This window comes from Haliaeetus albicilla, chromosome 10, assembly GCF_947461875.1.
Source record: "Haliaeetus albicilla chromosome 10, bHalAlb1.1, whole genome shotgun sequence".
Lineage (NCBI taxonomy): Eukaryota > Metazoa > Chordata > Aves > Accipitriformes > Accipitridae > Haliaeetus > Haliaeetus albicilla.
The window spans coordinates 37,408,351-37,434,996 of NC_091492.1; the positions used below are offsets into that span (position 1 = coordinate 37,408,351).

General features: G+C 40.6%; 1 protein-coding gene across 4 annotated transcripts in view; it reads right to left on the reverse strand.

The window, feature by feature from the left end:
- LOC104317919 (septin-2) overlaps positions 1-16,827 on the reverse strand; it is a 40,536-nt gene extending 23,709 nt beyond the window's left edge. For 2 of the 4 annotated variants that reach the window (XM_069795023.1, XM_069795022.1), the window contains exons 1-7: positions 16,614-16,713; positions 11,012-11,064; positions 9,794-9,893; positions 8,180-8,266; positions 7,365-7,488; positions 2,413-2,547; positions 1,820-1,937 (exon numbers count right to left, since the gene is read on the reverse strand). In XM_069795023.1, coding sequence (XP_069651124.1) covers positions 1,820-1,937; positions 2,413-2,547; positions 7,365-7,488; positions 8,180-8,266; positions 9,794-9,893; positions 11,012-11,064; positions 16,614-16,692 — 696 coding nt within the window. In that variant the 5' untranslated portion in view covers positions 16,693-16,713. The other 2 variants (XM_069795024.1, XM_069795025.1) reach the window with 2 other exon arrangements.
- Positions 16,828-26,646: the final 9,819 nt, after the last annotated feature.

Below are 26,646 nucleotides of genomic sequence, written 5' to 3' on the forward strand. Positions count from 1 at the left end.
TTTTTTTTTCCTTCCTCTTTTCACCTAGTTCACCATAAAGCTGGTCACTTTTGTATAAACACCTCTCCCCCCCTTCAGTGAACATTTGCCTACATTGTGTACAAGGTTCCTACAATCACAACTGTCCTCACTTTATACTTCTTCAGATACAGAGGATTTATTCCATTTCTTGGGCAAGTTTTCTTACATCACTGAGCTTTATACAAACAAAACAGCAACACCAGCAGTACCTTACCTTGCCAAATTGTAGTTGCTTACATGCCTACACAAACCACAGTCACACCTTTGATTGTGGCACTGGTCCACCTCAAAAAAAACCCCAAACAAATCTTCTGAATTTAGGTTGAGTTCAGCTAATGTACTATTTTGTAAGCATGATTTTAACTATACTATTTCCCCAGTTAAATAAAGCTGTACTCCCTCTTCAAGAAACAGAAAAATACCCACACAGAAAAGCCATTGGAATAAAGATCCAATAGCCGTGCTAAAGGACTACTGGAAGCCAGAGGATCACAATCAAAAAAATCTGTCATGCCCTCCATGAAAATCAAAAAGTGGTAGTATAAAATGATATTAAGATATAAAAGATTAAGATATAATCTTACCATGAAAAAAGTTTGCATACTCTGGTGCAAAGTATAGACTGCGATTTAGAAGTACTAATTATCTCTATATTCCTCAAGGCATAAGTTATTAAACTTGTAAAAATTCACAGGCTCTGTAGAGTTCAAATCTGTTAGACTTTACAACTGAATGTACTGGGTTTGAGTCAATAGAACCTGAAAAAAAGCTTCTGATCTCAATAAATTTTACTGAGCCACCTCTCAGCATAATACAATCTCACAACCTACCTATTCCTTTCTTTAACAAGGAAGGTGCATGAAGTCATTCTGAATCAAGAGAATAAACCAGGAAAGACTGAACATTTGCATTCATCGGCCAGATTATTCTATGATACTAAATTAAATTTAAGGTGAAAGGCTTGTACAACCACAAATATGTACTTTATTCCTGTAGAATTCACTACAATGCCATATTTGGCAGCGGCTGGCCTGTCTTGGAAAGGTTTGGCAAAAAAAATTCGAGACTGCAAGTAAACCTTCCAATGCAAAAAGATTTACTTTAGTACCACTCTCTGGAAAGCCCTTTTCCAATGCAATGCTGACTATGTCCTGGTAGTTCACATGAACAAATAACCTAGTAGGAAAAAAACATATACAAGATGACATACATGTTTCTGTAACAACGGAGCTGCAAAAAGCATCATGCTAATATATTAACCTAACTGTCCTGCCTCTATATTAGTGTTTTAGTTTGTATCATGGGGACACTTATTAAGCAAGTTTCCAATCAATCACCCCAACTTAACAGCATTTTGCTACAAACCACGCAGCACAGTTAGAGTAGGCAAACCAAGTTTCTTTTTGATGAAACTAAAGATACACTCTCAGACCATATCTAATGCACTGCCACCACTAATGGGCATTCAGTCCACTGGACTAAATGAGAGCTAGTCTGAAGCTTCTACACACTACATGCATTTCAGGATGATTTGAGCCCTCATTACAATCATTTTGCTCAAAACGTGTTCTATTGGGGTGCACTGCTTGCTAAGATAGATGAGCCAAGAATGGCCAGATTCTTAGCAAACGTAACTGGTAAAGCACATCAGACTCCAGCGAAGATTCCCCACCTCACACTTCCTGAAGATTAGGTCCTTGGCCAATATCATTCAGCCCTCTTCAGTTTGAATTTACTTTATATTTGGCTTTAACACTGTATGGGTTGCATTGAACTCATGATCAAGTGTTAGACCTACTCTTCTCTTCAGCCTTTCTCTCTCCTTCAGCGTCAGTGTGTCAGCCTTGGCAATCACAGGGACAATGTTGACTTTTCCATGAAGAGCCTTCATGAATTCTACATCTAATGGTTTCAGCCTGCCAACAAGTAGAAAAAAATGGAAAAAAAAAAAAGGGTGTGTGTGTTTTTTTGTTTGTTTAGTTTTTTTAAGAGACCAAATGTATTAAAAATTATTTATTTCAAGTATCTACATAAATAGTGTTTCCAGAATAAATTAAGTCAGAGCACTTGCTTATCAGCATGGTTGTGTAAAGGTTGAAGTGTAATTAAAATTGTCGCTATAAGATAAATTGGGTATTATAAACTCTTATGTTTCTGGGTGATAAACAACGTAATACTGACTGCTTCAAAACAATATTAAATGCCAAAAAGGGGACAAAGCAGAGGAGAGCATTAATCCCTAAAGACCATTTTAATTGCATTGGCTAACTGACAGTGGGGGAAGTAACTCAGTTAACATCATTAAAGTTAAGTTTCCAGTTCAAGTAATGAACAGGCTTATGAACAAGATATAACGCCCTAAAATACAAGAGCTCAAGAGCTTTTTCTTACCCATGCCCAAAGGGAGAGATGAAGTAAAAACAGCAATGGACTCTGTTGTCTATAATGTGGCGCCTGTTTAGACCGCTCTCATCATGAAGGTATCTTTCAAACTGGTTGTCAATGTACTGGATAATTGTTTTGAAGCTGTGGTATGAGGTGGGGGAAGAAAGAGAGGCATCTTAGATCGGCTTTAAAATAATAAAAAAAAAGAATTATGAAAATATAAGAACAGGAGGAGAATCACACTTCTAAGAACGTTTCTGTTACAAAATTCAACTTCCTAGCACTGTATCTACTACTGAGGAAAAGTATTTTGATAATGCAAAAAGCTATTTTCATAGTAACCACCAAGTATCTATTTATGCCTAGAGCTACTTTCAAGTGTTACTCTGTCCACTGGATAATAAGGTCAAGTGCAAGCTCAGAAAAAAAAAAGCACTCAGTGCTGAGACAACACAGACAGGAACAGAAGATTGAGGATTTTTCTGCTTTTTTTCTGGGGGTAGGGGGTGAGGATTTGTTTTTAAACCAGCTGACAAATGACATATCCCGGATATCCTCTTGATTTACAACCCTGACCCTAGAGCTAGGTTTCTATAGTTACCTATGAAAATTCTGGTAGTCTAGTCTGTTTGAATTAACTACAAATACATTTGCAAGTCATGCACTATAGCATCACGATTTTTTAAGCTATTTTGGTTACATTACAGAATCCTTTTCTGTTGGCAAAGAAACATAATTCCTACTTAGTTCAAGGCAATTTAAAATATGCGCTACAAAGAAGTGAAGGAACACAAAATTTATACACATAGATTAATCAGATACAAAGAGCAGTGACTAGAGAAAAGAAAACACAATGCGTTACTAAGAAGATTGTTTTACGATATTCCAGAGCATGTAGACACCTGCGAACAACATTAATGTAAAAGGACACTTTATATTAAGTACTGCAGGGGAAGGGAAATGAACACACTGATGAAGATAAGATTAGGCAGATGACTGTGTCATGAACATAACTTAAACTACTTGGGGAAAAACTGAACAGAAAGCTTAACTTGAAAAATAGTATTTCTGTTGATGAGAAAGTGCAAACTTGACTAGAGAAATTTAAGGAGGAAACAGACAAAAGAACATAAAAAAAGAATTAGTAATCTGGAAAACGAACACATAGACTGATTGCAAATACTGTGACAGGCAGTGAAATTCAACCCTGGGCTGCGTGGCTGTAATGAAGATCATGAAAGAAAGTAACCAGAATGATAGAAGAGATCCTGGAGGGAATTTGATTTTCCAAAGTTGAGTGAGCTTTTGAATCTAGGAGGAATAAATCCATAGTAGAATATATATATATATACATACACACACATTTATACCTTTGCACCGTTATAAGCCATACTACAGAAGACAACACAGCAAAACATGGAATTTATTCAGTTTTGACCTTAGTGCTGCTCAAGTCTTTAAGGACCTTAAGCATCTTAATACCTAAATATGTTGAAAAAGGACAACATGGTTTATGTTCCTGTTGATCTTAGATACTCTCCTCCTAGCTGGTGAAAGGTAACAAGACTGAAGACCTACAAATATTAGGACAGAAACCAAGCACAAACAATGGGAAAACAACTATCACACACTTCCCTGGCAATGTAATTAGTTTACGTGCAGTTTTCTAGCTCTAACAGCTATAATTTTCCCTATAAATATGGCGTTAGTGTCCTGTACCTCCTGACTTCCGGGAAACACCTGGCTCACACCACTGTGCTATCATTACGTTGGAGATAGCACATCCTGTATTGTAACAGCAAACAACACAACGGTTGCCTTTAAGCCCATTGGGGGAAAATGAACGATATTACCAAGCTGCCAGAAACCACAAAATACAACTTAACATAAACCACTAAAAAAAGAAAGTTAGCAGCAGCCAGAAAGTAGTTATCAAAGAATGACCTGTGACACCGCAACCAAGATGAAATGAGGTATATGATCAGCCACATCTAACAAGTTAATCTGTAGACTGTTTTTGTCAACCATCTTTTTGATGCCAGATTTGATCCCAAATCTGTGCATGAAGCAATTTTTTTTTCATCCCCTCCTTAGATCCTTTTTCTTCTGTCTGATGAAAGATGTTACTTTAAGGACATACTTTTCTCATGATCCCAATGTCCTTATGCACGGAAGAGCCATTCTATGCTTCAAACTTCGCGCCACAAAGAATTTTGCTGTTCTCCAAACACATGCCTAAGCTGATGCCAAGAGCAATCCTAGGTGTAGTTTGATTCTAGAATACAGAACTCCAGCTAGCACTAAAGCTTCACACAGAATCTAAACAATTACCACTACGGTTAACTGCAGTTATCATCTACCTCTTCTTACAGGCTATTTTAAGTACAACAGCATTTGGAAAACAAAAATTAATCAACTTTATAGATTTAGTACAACACATTCTCTAACAACTCATTTACCAGTCCAACATTGTTATTCTTCCAAGCAGGGAGACCCACTGGCCAAACTCCTGACAACACATAATCCTTACTAGCACTTCTTCTGTGATAGAAAATACATAAAATTGACCCCCAGCTCCCATCCTTGAAAGTCAAACTCTAAAATTAAGCCCCTTCATCAACACAAAGACAGACATCAAAAGCCATTAGGAAGCCTGCTCAGGATGAAGATACTTGAAACAGGACCAGTGATTGCTGCTTCCTAGAGACATCGTGTCAGTTCGATTTACCTCTGTTCAAAACTAACCTTAGTAAAATTCATCACTCTGGAAAACAGTTAGTCTGCACAAATTGCAGCTTTCCCCCAAAAAAGTGCTTTATAAAACTTGGATCGAGAGCAGCACCATCTACTTGTTAACCATAATTGCAGTAAATGCTCCTGAACACAAACATAAATTCAAGAACACGAACTTGCTACTTCCTCTGAACTAACAAGGAAGGAAGGTACTTGAAGTGGGTTAGTCTTGACTACAGTTTTAAACAAAGAGTCTATCCATCGAAGTCCCTATGACATCCTGTAAAGACTAACAGACTCCGTCAAAATGACGCTCCTCATGGCTCAAAGTCTTTTATGTGACATAAGAAAATGAGACTAGACACAGACAATTAAAATTAACTGCATCTTTTTATTTTGTAGTATGTAAGTACTATTTGTTCCCGTACTGTATTTTGATGATTAATATTTGTCACAGAAAATGAAGTATAAACCAGTAAATTGTTCTACTGGTCTGAATCATCATGGAATGAGTCTATTTAGCAAGCCTCTAAAAAGAAAGGGGAAAAATCTGAACACGTAGGTCTCTAAGAAACATCTTAACAGAATAAACAAAGGGCATTAGAACACAATCAACAGGAAGAGCTCTACGTAACACAATACATGGGCTGCAGAGCTCTTAGCTCCAGCGGAAGGAAGCTCTAGTCAACAGTGAACAAAATAAGCAAGACCATGCTGCAGTCCAGAAAGATGCCTTAGTGTTATTCTAAAAGTTCAATTATTTTTAACTTAATAAAGTAAGAAAAGTGGGAGGAAAAGAAAAATCCCCCTACAGCTTCACTTTCAAACTCTCATTTAGTATATTATGTAACTTCACTGCCTTTACTTTTGCTGTTTCTACAGTACACCATAGAAAGAAAAAACACATCTGATAAGGTTCTTCAGAATGTGCCAGATAACACAGCATTCTGTCAAGAAAAAATTACAAAACATTCTATTAGCATTACAGATGTTTATTTTATCAGCTATTTGCCTCCTTCCTGATCTTCAACTTACAGTGAAGAACTCAAATCAACCAGTATTAGCTTTATGCTCCCTTTGTCTGCACAGGGACTCTTTGTTTGCCTTAGGACTGCTACCACCACCACAAAAAACTGTCAATAAAAATCAATGGCTAAGCAAAATAAATATTATTAGCACTTCTTAAAAGACAACCAAATGGAAATTCAAAGTTTAGCTTCTAGCTGCACTGGAATAATTCAGGCATCCTAGTAAGCACATTAATATATCTCATCTTTATTTGAAAAAGGTTATCACAAGATCAGTTTTCCACAGTTAAAGTGCATGAGGACAATGATTTGGAAATTACATTTATGAACAAACTTATTAATTCTAATTTTGTTACAAACCGCCCAGTTCCTTCATAGCTATTTTACGATTTTCTTTCTCATGATCTTTATGCTAAAGCAATTACATTTGTTGTCCAGTATATTTGCAGACAATTATTTCAGCCATTAAAGATCATCAGTGATATTTAGGTCAGAGAGAGCTAAGTAGTAACTGATCATAAAAAAAAAAATGCAGTTATATCCAAATTGCTAGTAGTACATATAAAGCACAGGGAATGAAAAGTACAGTCTTAAAATATGGAAACTGGATGGGGCAGAGACACAGAAAGACAAACAAAAAAATTCCCTCCACCAGAATTCTGCCCTATGAGAGCAGCTATGGAGACAAAAAGTTGACTACAGTTGTCACAGAGAACCTTACTGGAGGAAAGGCCATTAATTTTGAGGGAGAATCACAGACAGCCTAGAGAACACTAGCCAAACCTTTTGGAAACATAAAAAGGTTGTTAGAAAATTATTACTTTGTACAACTTCCTGTTTCACAGTTTTACTAGAGATGTGTATTTTAGGCAACAAAAATTATAAGAGAAACTTGATTTGAAAACTCACACGAACTAAATGATCATGCCACTGATGATATGAAGATGAGCACCCAGAATGCTGAAGTACTTAAAAATTGTGTTTAACTGCAAGGACTCAGAAAAGACCCTCTACCATGAATTCAAGATAACGTTCAATTAATGTTAAGAATAAAAAAACCTGTTGCTTCCTTTTAGTACATCAAAGTTATCTAAAGATCACCAGCTGAATCACTTAAGTTCAGAGAGACAGATACACTAGAGCAGTGTTTGCATAAGACAGAAACTCTATCAAGCAAAGCAGTATCTACACACATACCAGTCCTGGCTGTTAATGGCATCTCCATATCCTGGTGTGTCAACTACCGTTAAACGCAGTTTCACCCCTCGCTCCTCTATCTCTACGGTAGAAGCTTCAATTTGAACTGTTCTCTCTATTTTCTCTAAAATAAAAAAAAACATTTTGATTGTTATTATGCCCATCAGTTGTTGCAGAAACCCCTGCAGGAGAGAGCAACAGAAGAGAAAATGCAAGCTGAAGTATATTGTAACCTACATGACATAAAATACTTTACAGAAAAAGCCAAGCTAGCTAGTCAAAATTTACCATCACATTTTTGTAAAGAAAAAGCCAAGCTAGCTAGTCAAAATTTACCACCACATTTTTGTAAATAAACAAGAAGCAATGAACTAAAAAAAAAAGGGGATTTACTCATGACAATATGCAAAAATAAAATTATAGTACTCAGAAGCATGCTAGATTCTTTGTCAAAAGTGTTTACACCTCTAACCACTATTTAAGGCATGACAGGCAAAAAAACATAAGAGGAAATGGGGATTAGAGCAAACCCACATTTAGGTATATTGACACCTAAAAGGTTTGGGGGGGGGGGTTGTTGGTTTGTTTTTTGTTTATAACAATTGACGAAGAAACAACAAAAGCTGAGTTTCTGAAAGGAAATATAAATGAGAAAATGACAGCTCAAAAAAATATAATTTGGAGGGTTAAAATACATCTAGACAGCATGAAGAAAGGGTCTCGTGTGAAGTTATCATCAGAATGAAGCAACGTTAACTGAAAGAACATGAGATTTCATAGGGTATGTGCTGGAGGAACTGCAAAACCACATTTACCTGCAGCTCCAGGAATATAACGTTCTGGATAAAGATCAGTCAGGAACAGACTGTTAATTAAAGTGGATTTTCCCAAGCCAGACTCACCTACAAACAAAATAATTCAGGTTATTAAGTATGTACAACTTTTACTCCAGGCTTTTTAAAACACCTCCTCTTTCCCCAAGCCCACATTATGGAGGAAAAATAATTTGTTCATCAGGATCACACCTTACTTTTTGAGATAAAAACATCAAAGGTTCAGCTAAGCGCTTTAAAAACACAGGAAAAACAAGCCTCCAGTGTTTTTATAAATGTTACATGAAAATGCTAAGTTTACTGTAACAGATTTCATAATAAAAGCTGAAAGGTCATACAGCACTGACTATAGATCTAGAGATAGCTAGATTACTTCAGGGAAATAAAAGCTTTTTTTTTTTCCCCCATTTAAACTTACAAAATCAGGAGCTGTAACTCTCCTGTTGAAAATTTCTGACAGCTTTAAGGTTTTCCTAAGCTAGAAATTGAACATGGAACACTGTTAGGAGGAAGAATGAATAAAGCAATCCCAAACAGTTGAGCTTTGCACCCTTATAGTTAGAATACATATGTCCTATGAAACATGAAACAGAAAATCATGAGAAAATTATTCAAAATTCACCTAAGAAGTTGCATAGTTCTAGAACTTCAGATCATATGAATTTTGTCCTACATCAAAATAATAAAGTTAAGCCTATAAATGCAATTACTAAATCTGAATTTCAAAAAGTCACTTTTTTCCTAACCCAACGAATCAAAGGAGTCAGCATTTAGAAGAACTGGCCATGTTATTTTAGATGCTACTAACCTAATCTTAGAGATAGTGAAGGTATCTGTATTTATCATCACAAACTACATCAAATAAAAAAACTCTACACTTATCACAAATTACCTATTTATTTTACAGATGTTGCTGAATGCTCTGTCACCAAATAATCCCAAATGGTACTACAGAGCACAGAGAATAAGAAGGAAGCGTTATGCATCTCTTATTTCCATTTTTCAATAACATGCAATTCCAAGGTTAACTACTACAAAAAGGTGATAGTACTGTGGACTCTTGCTTGCACTTGTATAACATTAAACTGATTCAATGCAAGTATAATTCAACATGTCACTTACAACAGCTTTGAGCCTAAAGGCCTTCCCATCAATAACTCCTACAGGTGCTCATTCACAGAACAGGCAAATTAAAAGTTTAGTTATAATACCAGAGTAAGTCAGTATAGAACAGCAGAAAACAGAAGAATAGCATCACCATTTCAACAGCAAGATATTCACCATGTGCATTCACGCCTTCAGTTGTGGAAATGGGAGTCAAAGAAAGATTAAGCAACTATTGCTACCATCTGACAATGAGTCAGGAATACAAGAATGTCCTGTTGGCTCAAAATCACCATCTTTAATCACTACAAATACTCCCTCCTACGAAACATGACAAAATAGTAAGATATTTAATTAGAGAGCATATAGACGTTCAAAACTTTTTCTTCTGTGTAACAGGCAATTGTTAAGTAGGAAGACATATATGTCTATGTGAAAGAAATTTTTGTTGTTGTTGTTTAACAGTCAAAAATACTTAAACAAGTCACTTACCAACTACCATCAGTGTGAATTCAAAGCCCTTCTTCACAGATTTCCTGTGAACCTGGTTGGGCAGATTAGCAAATCCCACATAGCCTGCCGAGTCAGAAAACTGACAAGAAAACAAAAGTTTAGTATAAATGAGATCCCCTTCCCCCTAAAAAGTTGAAACAGAGTTCAGCTGATTCTATACAATAAAGTGCAGAGGTATATAAAACACATGGAAAAATAGAGAATGAATAAATTTTTTGCTGCTATAGCAAGGCAGACCTTGAAACAGGTCCATTTACCAAGCAGTCTGATATCAATAGAAATCTGCTAAATACCTTGAGCTACACATAAACAAAAGTCTCCTCTTGGATTAAAAAAAAAAAATCTGCAAGCTTGCAAGAACACACTATTATTAACATTAAACTGTAAACATAGCTAAAAATACCTAAGATTTTAAGCTAGGGGTCAAAAATATCTGTTCAAATTTGGTATCTGCTTCTATAAAAATCAACAATGCATACACTCACATGCAGAAAAACAAGAACATTGTATAGTAATGCAGAGATTACCAAGACACAATCACGTAGAGATCTATCATCTACTCATTAAACTGTTCACCTATCTTCACAATGTCTTAAGTTGTAACACAAAAGCAGGAAAAAGAAATGTGCCTGACAAACTTATCAAAGAGATTTGGGCTATAAAAAGGGCAGTCTGCTTCAACATCTGTTACCAATTGACTGAAAACCTAATAGGAGTCTAAACAAGAGCTGCAGCCACTTGATTTAGGGACCTATGAGCTAGCTGGAACCAAGTGTTTGCTGCACAGATGAGTTTGTGATGAGAACAGTTTTTATACAATACCATACTTCCAGTGGGGCAGGGGGGGATACAGGGGAAATCACTTAAAAGGCAATTAGTTATTTGCTAACAATCCCTTTAAAACTCACCCAGATGGGCAAAAACATTAGAAATTAAGGTCTGTCAAATGAAATTTCCTTAGGAGAAGGCACCATTCTAAATGTGTAAGCAAACACTGAACGGCTGGCAAATATCCAAAAGCCTATTACTAAAATCACATGCAAGCTCTGTTTCTACTGAACAATGCTTTTTAAAAAACACATCTGAAGCAATAAGGTATCATTTATTCACTATTTTACCACTTCAGTAAAACCACAAGTATTTTAAGAAGATGAATAGGTTCTAAACAAAATTTTGGCTATGCAGCCATCTCTTTACCTTTACTTTTTCACCCGACTGAGACATGTTTTCGTCACTCCAAGTTTCAGACACTGGAAAACAAAATCCATAGTGCATGTTAGCTGACTTGAAGATTACATTCATTTTAATTTCAGACTGGTCAATTGCATATAATAATCACAATTTTATTCTAGTAGAATGAAATGTCACATACTCAAAGATTACCAGAATAAACAAGCCACAATCAAAATGGCTGCTTCTGTGAAGCTATTCACAGGAAAGAAATTACACAGAATTATCAAACCAGCATACCTCATTTAAATACTTAAAAGTTTTAGAACAGAAAGATTCCTTTAAAACTCAAAACACTGAAATTCAGTATCTTTAAACATCTTTCATCTGTCCTGTCTTTAAGGAAGGAAAAGTATCAACTGAAAGCTAATGCTAGGTATGCATGGTACTCCCGACGTAATTTTTCTTTTAAGTTCTCCGATTCTGTAATTAGCTAACAAAACCTGAAATTCATATTCTCGGTTCCAAATCCCCTACACAGAATAGACGAGGAGGACCTTTTTCCTTCAATTTTTACCCTTTCCACTTACGAATTAGATGTTTCTTAAAGACGGTTTACAAATAGGTGAATGTAATCTAACTGTTGTCCAAAAAAATTATATTTGACAATTATGACTACATACAAAAATTCTCCTGAGAACAGGACAGCTATAGGATTTCCAGGTAAAGGTTATAATATTATTTTCAGTCACTTCAAAGCACAATCGCTGAATGTGAACACTACACCAAACATCGCAGAACCTTGGCGCTTGGCTAACCCACGCTGGACATGAAAATTCACCCTGATCTGAAGGCCTATCATAAAGATTTGTTCTTTAGTTTCAGACACCCAGAACAGCTGGGTTTTGGCAAGCCCTTATCTTTTTACTCAAGGATGTTAGTTGTGCTATAGATTAGTTATCACAGCAACAGCGAGGCCCTTTTATTTAGAACAGCCGCAGAGCTGCCAGGAAACACAGAAGTGGCAGGAGCACTTCACAGCTTAGTTTGTTGACAACGCAGCTCTTGGCCTGGGAAAGCAGGGAAGTGACCTATGCAGGCACCTGTGTGTTCAGATAGAAATGCTTTCCTGTTGGGTAGCAGGAGTTGTTCTAGCAGGATACAGTCCAGTTTCTGACACCAGCAGTTTGACAGTCAAATCCTAGCAGAAATATACGAACCTTTGGACTAAAGGAAAAGTCGAAGTTGGCATAATTGCAACTTGGAGTTTTAAAGAAAACATGTCTTCCGCTCACATGGCACTTCATTTGCCCTGAAGCAGGCATTTCAAATCCTGGCAGCTGTGCAGACACCAGCCACCCTGTGAGCAAGGAAAGGTTTTGGTTTTTTTTCTCCTCCAACTACTTTTCCCCCATACCCAGTTCATTTGCTTGCTAATGAAAGCCTAATACAGCCATTGCCTGGAAAATAGGGAGGTCCTGATCCTAATCATCTTCTGAAAGCCTCTAATTGGGTATTCCTTAAAACAGCCTGGGAAACATCCCTTAAGAATGGTTTTGAAAAAAACAGGACTTATTTGTCTTTGACCAATATGCAAGGGTTCATTCCAGCTTCCAGCCAACCAATGTTACAGATCCTTAAAGACAGCCACAGCCTCACTGACAGATGTAAATCATTGCTCTGTCCACATCTTGTTTCTACATTTGGAAACTTCTGTCATCACCTTGTCTATAAAATCAGTAACATAATTCAAGAGTTTAGAAAAGTTCATAAATAGTCACTGAGTGCTAATGTAGATAGACCTTCTGGCCCATTTCTCACAGTAATGCCAGATGAGAAGCCACCCAGAGCAACTGCCTATAGTTAAAGGTGAGAAGGGGGAACAATTCAGATTTAAATATGTATGGCAAATTCTCCAATTACTTCTGCTTTAAACTGACAGTATAGTCACATCCATTGTAGCATTACCCAAACTACTGATTAAACAGCAGAAGAGTCAAAATTGTTGTCAACTGATTATGACACATCTGTCATAAAATTAGTCTGTCACCTCATAAAAAGCTAAATTTATAATAAATCATTCCATGAATATAACTGACAAAGCCTGTTTCCAACCGGGCAAACTACATTCACCCTGTGTCTTACTCTGACCAAAAAGCTGCTGTAGCCAAAGCTGCAGGACAGCTGCTCTGATCACATCATGACTGCAGCGCATGCTTAAATGTCTGTGTACAAGCATCCAGTTAGTTATTCCCCACTGCATTTTCTTAGAATAGAAATATTCTAATGAAAAGTTCGCTGAACAAAAAAAACCACAAACAAACAAAAAAACCCTGCTGTTCCACAACACCTAAATAAGGCACTGAGGTTCAAATGAAGCCTCAGTTATTCAGCCTCAACACATTTTGCAATTCATAATACTGCCCTCATGAGGCTTCCTAGAAAATTATTCAACCAACCAACTTTCCCCCAATGACCATGAGCTGTCTTCCTGAAGCTTTACCATATCATTACAAATCAAAACCTTAGAAATAGCAAAATAATGTTACACCTTCTTACAGCATCAAATAACTGCAGCACTTACAACATTGCTGACAAGTTATCACTTGTCATTGGACCAGACTACACTATGCATCAAGGGCTGCTGAAATCCTGATGTCCGACTGCATACAACCAATTCAAACATTAAACCAATGTGAAGTTCAGTGTCTGACAACACTCTGGATAGTCCCACATCTGGAAATTGTAACGTTTCATTTTTCATCAATTTTCCATAATAAAATTAAAAAAAAATAACAACTATGGCAAAACGGAGCAAGCCATAGCTGTTCCATTTTCTTTAGATTTTCAAAGGACTATCTGAATTGTTATGAGATAAGCAAAGCAGCACATGCAAAATATTTCAAAGAGAAAGGAATAGACAGGATACAATTGCATTAACTTGCAAAAAGCAGCAAAACTTTATTTGTAAACAATTGTTGGCCCGATTTAGCAAGTCTAGCAGAAAAAAGGGACACTATGCTACATTATAGGGGTGTCCAAGTCTGTTTTTGAACAGTGGATAATGTAACAAAGTTTCATTTTGGATCCCAACAAATTCCTATCTTAAACAATGTGCTGTCCAGCAATCAAAGGGAGCAGATTACCACTAAATTCAGTTACAGTTGCCTCCACTACAAATACAGAGGCCTGGAACGTGCCATCCTACTGTCTTCTGGTAAGAACAGTATTCCAGTGAGAGAGAAAGAGAGGGGAAGGAAAATGGGTCATTTCCTTTGTTCCTGTCAGGATGCAAGAAGTAAACTGTTAGGAACAGGCAGACTGGGAGCTTCTTAATAGGAACTAGCACAAAGAAAACGCTATGAAAAACGTACAAAGAGTGTTTCCATATAAGGATATTAAACAACGTTTTAAAATAATTGCTTTAAAGTGACCTTAACAACCACCTCTACAAGCAGAATAGCCCTCTTGATTTATCAAATGAGGTCTCTTTCTTTCCATTGGAGATTATATAACTCTGATACTTTTTAAAAAGTATTTAATAACCTAATAAGGAACACAGAAAGCAGTAAAGACTTAAGTAGGTTTCCAAGTGCTGGAAATGGTCTCAACAACATTAGCACTCTGAAGCCACATTTTCAGACTTAAAGCAGACAGAGAAACACCAAGAACATGTCAGTAAAATACCAGTAAAATTTGTGGTTTCTCACAAGAAGAGCTACAAAAACCTACAAAGAAATGTCAGAGACAAGTACTGAGGCACATAATTTTTAAAAAAATGTAACTTCTCCAAGTGTCTTGCATACAGAGAAACAAGGAAGTTACGTGAAAATTAAAAATTTCCTCATTGTATTCCAAACTGGATATAGGCATATTCAAATACAAAGCAGTTAACTTTTATTTTTGGAAGCTTACACTATCATAGTTGTATGAATCACCCAATTCTGTCAAACAACAGCTGGTCCAGCAAAGCCTGTTCTCTGTGTCATGCTTTGTTCGTAGCACGTCCTCACCTCTGCAGTTGGAAACCCCCTCCCAGAGGGTCCCAGGGAGAAGTGTCACTCCCTCTACATCAACAATCCCAGATGATTCCATTTTCCTCATTAGAAACAGATGTTACCAATTGAAGGAATCATCTTTTACACATTAACAATTGAATACATTTCTGCATTACTCTTATTCAGGAAAATGACTATATCGCTTCTACCAAATACAGAATTTAACAGCAAATACAACAACCCAGCTATGGCACTTGCAGGTAGACCAAGCTAAGTGTATGCCATGACTTAATTTTGATAATGCATTTGAACCAGTGACACACCATATAGATTATTACTGGGAATGAACTGCTGTTCATGAAAACTTGTAACGTTTCTGTGACTTAACAGCGCACATATGCACAGCAAAGGGACTAAAGGGACAAAAAGGCAAGCACTAAGCAAGTAAGAGCGAAGAACCATGTATGAAAACTGTTCTTAAAAGGAAAAGGTCTAGAAAAAACAATACATGAATCTAGAGCTCTAATCCTAAATATTTTATTTAAAGTTCCATTTCAATGTTAACATATTACTCTAGACAATTTCCTTTCTTACTGTTATTTCAATCACTACAGGCACATAAATGCACAAAGGAGGCAATGATACCATTCACATTAATGATCAGTTTTAGTGGTTATGTGCTTCCTACACAAGCAGCTTTTGACGGTACTTCCCCAGAGTTACTGTGTCAGAGAAAAAATACTGTAAAACAGACCTGTAAACGTGAAAAGCAGGAGCTTTTTTTTTTTAAATTAAAAAGCTAAACATATTAGCCATGATAACTCGTCAGGAAATAGGCAGCTCTGCCTCACACCCACAAAGCTTAACTATAATTGTGTACATACTGGCAATGCACAGCAAACAGTGATAAGTTAGTACTTTAAATCATTTCCAAATCAGGCTTAAGTCTCATGACACCACAGAGTCTCTAACCTGCATGTGAACATTAAATTAAGACCTAAAAAACCCAAAAATAAAATAGAGCACTTGCTCGGCCTGTTGCCAAATCAGGTATATGTCGTTCTGTGTAGCAGTGGGCTCTGCGTTTCTCCTGCAGCACCCCCGGTTCCCAGCAGTTGGCCAGGCTGGGTGTTACAATTTTAAAAACATCTGAGGAATGCCCCATGGAGACAGAACTTCCTCTTCCACCCGCGCCCCCCATCTCCGGCTACATTATGCCGGGCAGACCCCAGCAGCACGGAGGCTTCGTCCACATCTCAAAAGTCACGCGTGCCTTGCGTTACACGCAAATAAACGTGCGGGTAGAACGGCCCGCGACCCGACTGCGGGGTGTCGTGGGGTCTGCCCCCATACGCTTCTCCCCTCCTCATACTTCAGCTTCAAAAACCTCGCCCCGGGCAGCGGAGGGAGGCCGGAGCCAGGCCGCTGGGCCCACGCACGGAGCACACCCCGCCGCGGGCGAGTTCCGGGGACCGGGCCGGGGCCGGGGCCGAGCCCGTACCGCTGCCCCGCTGGCAGCTGCGGGCCGGGCCGGGCCGGGCCGGGCCAGGCCGAGCCCGGCCGCGGGGCGCGGACACTGGCCGGGCGGAGGCGCCGGGCGGAGGTCGCGGCCCGGCCCCCCCGGCGCTTACCTGAGCCTGAGGCCGCTTCCGCCGGTGCCCGGCTGCCAGGCCGCGATCCGCCACCTCCCCCCGCGGAGCCCTCCCGCATCCCACACGCCACCGCGGCCGAGCGCCTCCCTACCTTCCGCACGACTCTATGGTCTAGGCCGCTTCCCAGGAGAGCAACGAGGCGCGGCTCTTGGACGAGCGAGAGGAGGGATAGAGCGTCTCCCCCGCCCCACCCGCTTGCCTGAGTGGCGGCGAGGAGGGAGATGGCGCGGGCGGGGCGTCGCCATGGCGACCTCCCCCCAACCCCCGGAGGGGCCGCCGTCCCGGTGGAGATGGCGGGACTCGGCGTGGGAGCCGTGACGGCAGGCGTGGGTCCGGCCCTGGGCCGTCGGGAGGGGGAGCGGCTCAGCGGCGGGTGCTTTTCTCCCGGGCCTTCCCGTCGCCGGTTACTAACGGCCTCCCCCCGCCGGGGATGCCGGGTCCCAAGCAGCCGCTCCGCCGTTTCCTAAAACGCTTCCCACCGGCTGGCCCCTCGTTCCCCCGGGGGGGGGGGGGGAGCGATGCCAGCCCGCTGCGGCCTGCGGATGTCCCCGGGGGTTCTGCAGCCAGCAGCCGGAGCTGATCTCCGCCAGCTTTGCCCCTGAGGGCCCTGCTCCAAAATACGGAGCGTCTCCTGATCCTGCTGACTTCCCAAAACAGAAGACGTGGGAGAAGAGCTCGTCTGACAGAGCCACCCCTCACGGAGGTCCCTGCACCCCGACCACGCAGCGTGGTAGCCAGTGCTACAGTGGTAACGACTTTGAAACGATACAAGTCTGTATCTGTACTCGACTTCACATCCTGCCAAGCAGTACACTTGGGCATCCTTCTTGTACACGGTCTCTGTCTGGAGCTACGCACATGAGTTAACCTTCAAGAATGAACACAGTCAGAGCCCATTCTGCTTAAAATATCCCCTTCTCAAATTGATTCCTATTTCCTACCCAAGTACCATTGACCTTTGAGATTGCCTCCCCCTGCAGCAGGTTTTAGCGATACTCCTCACAGTGGAAAATCTTTTGGTACAGCAGGTGTGATAGCCAGGGGGAAATCTAGTTTAAACTTTGTGCTGTTTGACTGTGATGCAGTATGTAATATAAGCCCATTTGGTTTTCAGCTGCTTGTCCACACATGAAGCAAATTTCCCTCCCAAAGTGCAAAAAACCCAATGTACTTGTTTCACCTACACTATTGCTAAGTCTTCTCTTTCATGACAGCATTCCCTCTGGTTAAGTGAGAACCTTTCTGCCTTGGAAGGATTCATCACTGAAGCGGGGAGTGGGATTTTCGTCAGCAAGTTCTCTGAGGTATCAGGGACTCCAGCGGACATAAACCTAGAGTGTAACTGATACCTGCAGCCAGATCACAGAACCAGACCACTTTGTCATGGTGAAACAGTATTACATAGCTCAAACACTCAATACAACACTGACAAGATTAAAACCGAGTATCAGCAGAAGTTCAGGGAAGGCTTTTTCCAACCTTCCAGCTGCAAGAACTAGGTTCAGGAAAGTTCCTAGTAATCCATCTGAACATTTTGCAGAGGGTAGTTTGTATGTGTGACCCAGCAGCAAATCTTTTGAATTACAATTTTGAATACCAAGTAGCACATTTCTGTTTTGTCTGTATTTCCATCCATTAAGCAAACGGCTGCAGCTCACAACAGGAAAATGCGGAAGTGAAACAAATGCTGCTGAAGGCAGACTGGCATTATTTGCTAATTCACATTGTGCTTGTATTATCAACCGAGCATTGATGTGATCTGAGTAAGAACAAGATAAAAGCCAATGAAAGCGCAACCAAGTTCCGTTTCCTAGGACAAAGTGTAACGTTATAACACAAAGTACCGTTATACACCACCTTTTTGGAGGAGTTAAAAGGTGGCATTTCAGTCTTCTTTAGAAATTAAGGTCTTATTTTAAATTATTCCATGGATATCCGTATAGGTGTTTTGTACTATCACCAAAGGAACAACAGTGGCAGTTTTTCTTTCTTTCACTAAATTAGAACACTGTGATGCACACAATATTTTACACACATAAACTGCTATTACAAATAACTATTTAGCACTTGAAGAAATTGTAAGACATTAGCATGGACGATGCCAAACTACAGACTGGCATCAATGCAGAGTCTAGTGGAAGTCAGTGCTTTCCCACGATTGTCACTCCTTTCCTTTGGCAGGTTTTAGTGCCGTGGGTGAAACATTCTCCAGAAATTTCAAATGCCTCATTATTGAGACATACCAATAATTTTCCCAAGTCATGGCTGACCAACTGTCACACAAAATGTTCAGAGAAGTCACAATCCTCCCAAAGCAGTCCCATTATGCCAGAAAGTAATATAAGGAAGGGCACTTCGGGTAAGAGCAAAGGACAATTCTAGCCAGTGCCCTACGTCTGCAGTGCCCAGTAGCAGATGCTTAGAAAAAGATAAAAGTAGCACCGTGTCTGTGTATCCTCCCAGCTTCCAGCAATCTGGAGCTCAGCAGCTTCCTGAGCCAGAAGTTTTATCTTGATAGTTTTCTCTTCCATGAATTTTTCCTGTTGGTTTTTGAACCCATCTCAACTTTTGGCATTAAAGAGCATCCTGTGACAAGGAGTTTTACAGTGCATTACGCACTTGGTAAAAATGTACTTTTGTTACTTTTGAAACCTGTTATGAGACTTGTTATGAAACCACAGTACGCAGGATCACCGAGCAGCAGAACTGGAACTATTTGGTGCATGCAACTGAGAAATGCTGCATTGCAGAAACCTACAGAGAATGCATGCCCACAAAAGATGTACTGCATATTTGTTGTTTTTCACACTGGTATTAGCAGAGGTGCAAACAGGAGAAATCGTATTGAAGAACACTGTTCCTCCTAAACGGTTAAGTAGTCTAGAAATGTTAATGCAGTGAACAGCAGTCTGACTGTGAATCACTCATTCCCATAATTATTATTTCTGAAAGAATTTTGTTTTATTCTTCCCTTGGAAGCTCAAATGCCTTTTACAAAAGTTCCTGATACATCTACGTTTACATTATCAAAAGTATAATTAGAGTCCTTCCTTGAATTCAAATCTTAACTTTGTGTGGAGTCACGTCTAAGCAAGTTAGAAATACCTCATCCATTCAGCAAAAGGCATTATGTATCTTTTATTCTGCTCCTTAACAGAGAAAATGGTATGATACTGATTATAATAAAATAAATATCCCCATTTAACTGAAAACTAAATTGAGTTTTGATACATAAACCAACCCCATGTTCCTTGGCATTATTCCTATTAAATAAAAAAAAAAAATGCTGCTTAGACAAAATAAAACTGTCTCTTTTCAGTTATGAGATCCCTTTTAATTTGATTTTATTTCAATCAAGTCTGTTGCTCACATAGCTAAATATTTGGAATTTGAGCCTAAAATTATGTGTGATTGCTGTAATGGCTGTGCTGTAAGAGCAATTCGTGGAGATACTGGCCCACTACTGTAAGACACTGAGCATCTTGAAGATCTCCCAATCTTCCCTGGAGATAAAATTACTCAAGTCCTGATTAAACAACTTATTCTTAAGCATATGCATAAATCCTTTTCATTTCCATAAGAATTGTGTTTGATTCAGAATATTTGTGTATGCTGTGCTAATTTACAGTACGTGGCTCCAGGACCAAACCTTTTAGAAATAAATATATATGAGCTACACACTGTGGGTGATATTCTCTTCTAAAGGATTGCCAGAGAAAAAGTACTTTGAACATAACTAGTGTGAATGTCGGATACCGTCATTTAGATATTCCCTGGGCTAATTTTAGTATTTGGGTGTGGTGATAGACAGAAATTTAAGAGCGAACTTCCCATTCTTTGTTCATATTTGGTAAACTGGTGATTTGATCAAAATACTCTTCTGTGTAGTGCTTTATCTATGGAATCACTAATGGGGTGAACCATTCTAACATCTCAAATTTTCTGTGTTTTTGCAGACATGCTGCATTGGGAATAGGAAATGTCAGGTCCACTGAAAGCTGGTCTCACTGCTGAGCCTTTTTGAAGTGTGCAGCTCAGAGCTGGAGCTCTGGTAGTGTACAAACAGGAAACTAGTATCTGTGGATGCACCAGGATTTATTGACACAAGCTACCTTGCAAGCTATTTAGTAATCGATAAGAAAATCTGCAACAGATAAGTATTTTCCCTTGCTGAAAAAAAACCAAAACACATTTTTTGTGATGCACTAAAGGAACTGAAGATTATATTTGAATTATAGCAGTCTCAGAGGAATAGAAGTGTTTCTTTTGCATTTACAAGCACACACAAGCCCCCCTTTTCAAGATGCTAATTATGGCAACAAAGCAAAATTTTCTCTGGAATAAGCCATCCTTTCCTCTTACTGGAAATCAACTTCACTTTTACGAAGGGAACCAGGATTGACAAAACAGATGCATACTATTCCCCCAAAGACGGGTCTTCTCTCAGATATATCTTGTTAAGAATAGGGACAGCTCTGCTGAGAATTATTCAGTCTCATAATCGGGTGTCCCAAACCTCTCACATGTTCTCAGGAATATAAATTTTCTGTGGAACTAGACAAATGTAGTATGTTTCCTATTGCTAGCCCTGAACAATTTTCAGTAACTTCATGGTCATGTCTTCACTAATTACTTTCAACATCTGCGAGGTATATTTAAAACAATGGCATTTGTCCTTGCTGACGCTGTTCTTTAGAAAATGACATCTGATGTGATTTCCCAACAATTACATGGGAAAGAGATCTACCAGGATCCTGGTACACCACAATCTGTGGAAGGAGGCTAACTTTGAAAGAGGACAAAATTAAACTACAGCTCTCCTGATAGGAAACATGACATAGAATGGACCCTTAGGCATGAAACAATGTATATTTCCTATAGCTTCCCCCCCCCCCCCCCCGCCTGTCCAAACTTCAGTACATCCTCAAGAGCTGCCCATAGCATTAAAGAGAAGTATTTGAAGTGACACAGCCTAAGCATATGTTCAGTGTGATCTCTTGGCGAGTGGGATGATCAGGCTGTTTAGATGCTCATCTACATCTGGGACATTCTAAGCTTTGAGAAAGGGCCACAGTTCACCATAGCCACTGCCCTGAAATGCCATGAACACAGGGTTATGGCTGTCCAGTGAGACCTCAGTATCCACTCAAAAGCCAAATTCAGAAAACAAGGTGCTGAAAAGTTAGGTGCACAGCAGCTCACCAGTGCAGCCCAGCTGGTCCTGACAGTGGTGACTGGAAAAGTTCCTGTCGGGGGGTGCTTTAGTAAGACATTGAGACACAAAGATCAATTCCAGCCAAGGGGAAGTTTCAAATGCTGATCCAGAGGTTTGCGTGTAGTGGAATTCAAGCAGGGAGGAACTCAGTTCTAATGATGGTTTAGCACAGTTAATTTCTTCATTGTGTGAGGAAAGCACTTGTAACACTGTCTCAGTATTCCCACCATGTGTAGCCCAGCCAGAAGCCCCTGCTCCTGGCTCCCTGGCAGTGCCAGTGGGCAGTTCACAAAAAAAAGCCCAGGCAGAGGGTGTGTGTCAAGTGCAAAGACTGATACAGGGCTATGCAACTTTGTTTGGAAAGGGATATACAGCAGAAAATATATGAAGGCTGGAAGCAGATTTGTAACCTCTTTCACTGTTTTTCCAACTATGTGTATCTGTTTACTTCCTTTCTTTTACACGAGTCTTGTCGCATCACCACTGAGAGGGAAGAGTAGTGTGGGCATCCATTTCTCAATCCTGAAGGGCAGCAGCAACACTTGTACTAAAAAGAGTGTTGGATCCTACGTCATTAGCACCAGTCATAGAGCATTACTGGTCCCTTGCAAAATTCTGGTGTGGCTTTTAACTCACTGCTTCTCTTCAAAAGATGAACTAAGAGAGGAAGTGACAATTTCATGTTAAGCACTTCAGCTTGTTTTCAAAAGAAATGATCTTGAGATAAAACCTGTGGTGAAATTATGCACTTTCATTTTGTAATAACCTGCTCATTTGACAAGGAATCATTCCTACGTGCCAGTCTTCTGATGTGTCACACTGATCTGAAGACATGTTGGCTCTGCTGACATGCAGGAACTTCATGGAGGCCTATCATACTGTGGAAGATGGTATGTGCACTCAAGCTCCAACTAAATCTCTTCTCTTGGGAAAACCAGTTGCATTTTAAAGGATGATTCAGAAAGGATTAATTTTCACTGAGAAAGCTCAAGCTTTCTAAATAAAGAACAGCCCCTGCCTAACACCTCTGTATTTGGAAATCTCCTTGCCTTTATTTCAGCACTAATTAGAAGACAAAATATGGCACAAAATCTGTCTCTAATAGGATTCCTGATTCTTCACCTTTGCTTCTGTCTGATCCAAAAGTTATGGTGAGCTGTCTTGAGATCACTGGGCTTTTAATTCATCTTTTGACTTGTACTCTGTCTTATTCACACAAACAATACTAGGTTTGTGCATAAGCTTGGTGCCAAACGTAATTTTCTTCTCTGTCTTCCAGATGGTTAACATTTTAGGGATGAGAAGGAGCAGAAGCACATAGGTAAGGGACACTCCATAAGTTATAAACGAAGCATGCTCTGCAGACTACATTTCAGGTCCCAAAAGGCAAATCTATCTAAACATTGCTGGTGGGATGCTTCAGGGCTGAGCAAAGCCCTAGCAAGACCAGAGGGCTGGGCACAGCAGTTCTTCTGTGCCGTGGTACAGGGCTCATACACCACAACAAGCAGTGCTGGTAAGAGCCTGGACCTCCCTTAGCAGCCCTCCCAGCAACTCTGCGCCTGGTATTTGTCCTGATTATGTCAGGAAAAGAGTGAAAACACAATCACCTCTAATCCCAAAGCCCCTCTTGCTATAGTATGGTTTCTGTGCAATTGTTCTCTGCTTGAATACCACTTCCGCCCATTTTCACAGGCTGCAAAGCCCCCCTATGTATCCCCCCCTAGAATAATTTAATAAATACATAGCTGGAGCAGTAATAGATGTAACGACATTATCAGTCATTTGCTAATGAGTTACTTTGCTGCAAGAACACCACACCTTTGAATTTAAAGGAATCCAGACTTTACCAGCAAGTATTTAATTGATAAGTAGCGATTTCTTTACTTAACATCCCAAGTAAAACATCATGCTGATTTTCGTTTCCTTTTAAGAAATTAGAACCTTTTCATTTCTGGGAGTGTAAATTACTTCCCGGTGTTGTGACATTAACACCATCAGAAGCCACAATGTGCTAAAGCTGATGGGGTCCTCAGGCCCCCCAGCAGCTGTATCAGTCAAGTTACCAGTACGTCAAGTAAGCAGACCAGTGAGCATCTTGCACCGATGGGCTCATTAAAGGTAGTTTGTGCAACAGACTCACCTTCAGGATCAGGGAGTAGAGTAATTAAAGACGGAGGTTGTTGCCAGTAGCCAGGATAAAAGCTAGTATCTGGGGTAAGGAAAAGAAACAAACAGACGAAGGTGAAATACCAGGAATAGAAATGCCTCTAAGCAGAAAGTTTCATCCACCCTGTTATTATTAAGCATGTATTTCCCCAGAGAAATAATTGCCTTGGATTAAGTGATTTGTAGGAATCAGTTGCTCGGTAACAGGTAGCAAGGGAAGGTGGCATGAGGGCTGCAGAGCTAAACCAAGCCATGTGCAGGTTTCCCTCCTCAGCCCAAAGACCCAGGCAGCTGCTCAGGCCCCATGAGTGCCTCCCAGTCGGCACAGGAGCACACACAGGCCATGTATCGGAGGAAATTCAGAGTTCCGTGCTCCCGGGCAAGTGGCAAGGGTGGGGCTTTCCTGTGCTTATGGGCTAAGATAACTGGCATTTCTCCCCCCTTTTTTAATTGTTCTTCTGTGCTGTTTTCTATATAATCATTATTATCATCATAAATACAGATGTTAGGCAGTTTCAGCCTGTGTTCTGGGTTTCTTCCTGTTCACCTCTGAGATATCTCTGTCTCTGTGGCTGGTGCTTTTGCACATTCTCCTCTCCCTGACACCAAGGACTTTTCTGAGTGATTGCAAGCAGCCTCGGTTTGACAGACTGCACAGCCCCAGTCACACATTCCTTCTGGACTTGCACACTGGAATTTACAGTTTTAAATAATTGAAGTAAACTGTATGTATTTCATATACAGCTGGAAGAGGAGATAACTCCTCTTAACTCCATTTACCAGGCAGCCTCTGTTAGGAAGACATTTTCCATGCTAGAAATGTTTACAGCTCCTCAGGCAGAGATAATCAATGGAAGGCTGCAGTCGTCATGTGGCAGCATGTCCACACCATGACGATTCACAAGCTGCTGATGTTCTTCTGTTTCTTTTTTTGGGTGTCTTGTGGCTGTAGTTTGTCTTCTGGTTGGAAAAACAGAAGTATTGAAAGGCCACATCCAGTGCACTGCGACCTTGAGGCCATCCTCCTGTTACCAGCGCTGGGTCCTCTGCAGAATAGTCATCAGTGCCACCGTCAGGATGTAAGCAGGGCATTGTTCAGCATTAACCCATCAGTCATTTCCTCAGCTGTTGATGCATGTGATTCCTTTAACCTTTGCTTATCATTTCTTCTGCTGCTTCTGCTTCACACATGGACTTTTCCATTCATGCTGCAGTCTTATCAGTCTTAATATTTCCATCACAAATCTCTGCATGCCGTAATACATGCTGTAAATTACAGTACAACAGAGAAAACTGCTTACATAGGGACAGGAAATGTGTTATTTTAAACTCTGATCTCCTTGACACTAGAAGGATACTTTGGGCTAACTGAAACCAAATCTAGCCAAACCAGTTCAAAAGTCAGTGTGAACATAACTTTCAGTTTTGTCTAAAACATTTAAACTTATTTAAGATAAACCAAAACAATCCCGGTTTAAATCAAAAGAAGGCTTTCTCAGGGCACCCACTTGAAAGCCACTGGACCACAGCTCCTTGTGAGTGCTGAGGCAGTGAGGTCTGTTCTCTTTCTACTGCAGCTGTAACAGCAGCATTCATATCACAAACTCTCGCTGCCAAGTGCTAGCCTGGGGGGGCTGTAAGCTGCTGTTGGCCTGCAAGGGTTGAACCAAGGTTTCTTTGCAAGAACAATCCAAAACGCCAGTGGTCCATGAAGAGACTGTAGTAATTACAATGTCTGCGTGGCCTGATGACGAAACCTCTTGGAAATACACTCTTTTTGATACAGGAACTTAACTCATGGACACACCATAAAGATTTGAAATGTACTTGAGCAGTTAAAACAGTAAAGAGAAGTTTGAAATCTTTGTGGCAACATATTTAAATAGTATGCCTTGCTCTTGGCTCCCGTATCAAAAGGAATGGAGTTACATGCCTGGTGTAAGCTAAGAGCGAGTATTCTTCCTGGACCGAATTAAGAATCTGGCTACTGGTACTGACAGATGATGTGCAGATCCTGTATTCAAAGCTCTTTCATTTTCAGGGTGATTCCTGAGGCGTTTGGTGGTGCTTGCTTACACTTTTGCTTGTCACAGTGTGCAAGAGAGAGAGACGCAGGTCAGTCAGTATGCTCAGTCTTCTGGGAGATGATCAATTAGGCTTGATAATCAGCACGTCCATACTGCCGGGTGCCTGCATTGGCAGGACCTCTCCGAAGGTCTGGCTGTGGACGATATCAGTAAGTCGGAAACACACAGATAACGGCGCTAGGAGGAAGAAGTCTCAGCGGCCGAAATCCGGGACGAGGTTCCTCCAGCCCCACGCTTAACTGGGAGCGAGCAGCGTCCCCGCGGGCTCCTCCCGCGGCCGGGGCGAGCAGACGGACGATTCCCCGGCTCCGGCGGGAGCCCCCCGGCAGCCGCGACCAGCGCGGGCGGGGGGGTGCTCCGCGCCCCCGCCCCCGGGGCGCAGCCCCGGCCCTTGCTGCCGCCCGCCCACCGCTGGCCGTGCGAGCCCCCCCCTCCGCGGGGAAGGGAAGGGCAGGGCCGGGCCGGGCCTGGCCGGGCGGGCGGGCGGGAGGGAGGGAGGGCGGTGGGAGGGCGCCCTGCGGCTCCTCATATAGCCCTGCCC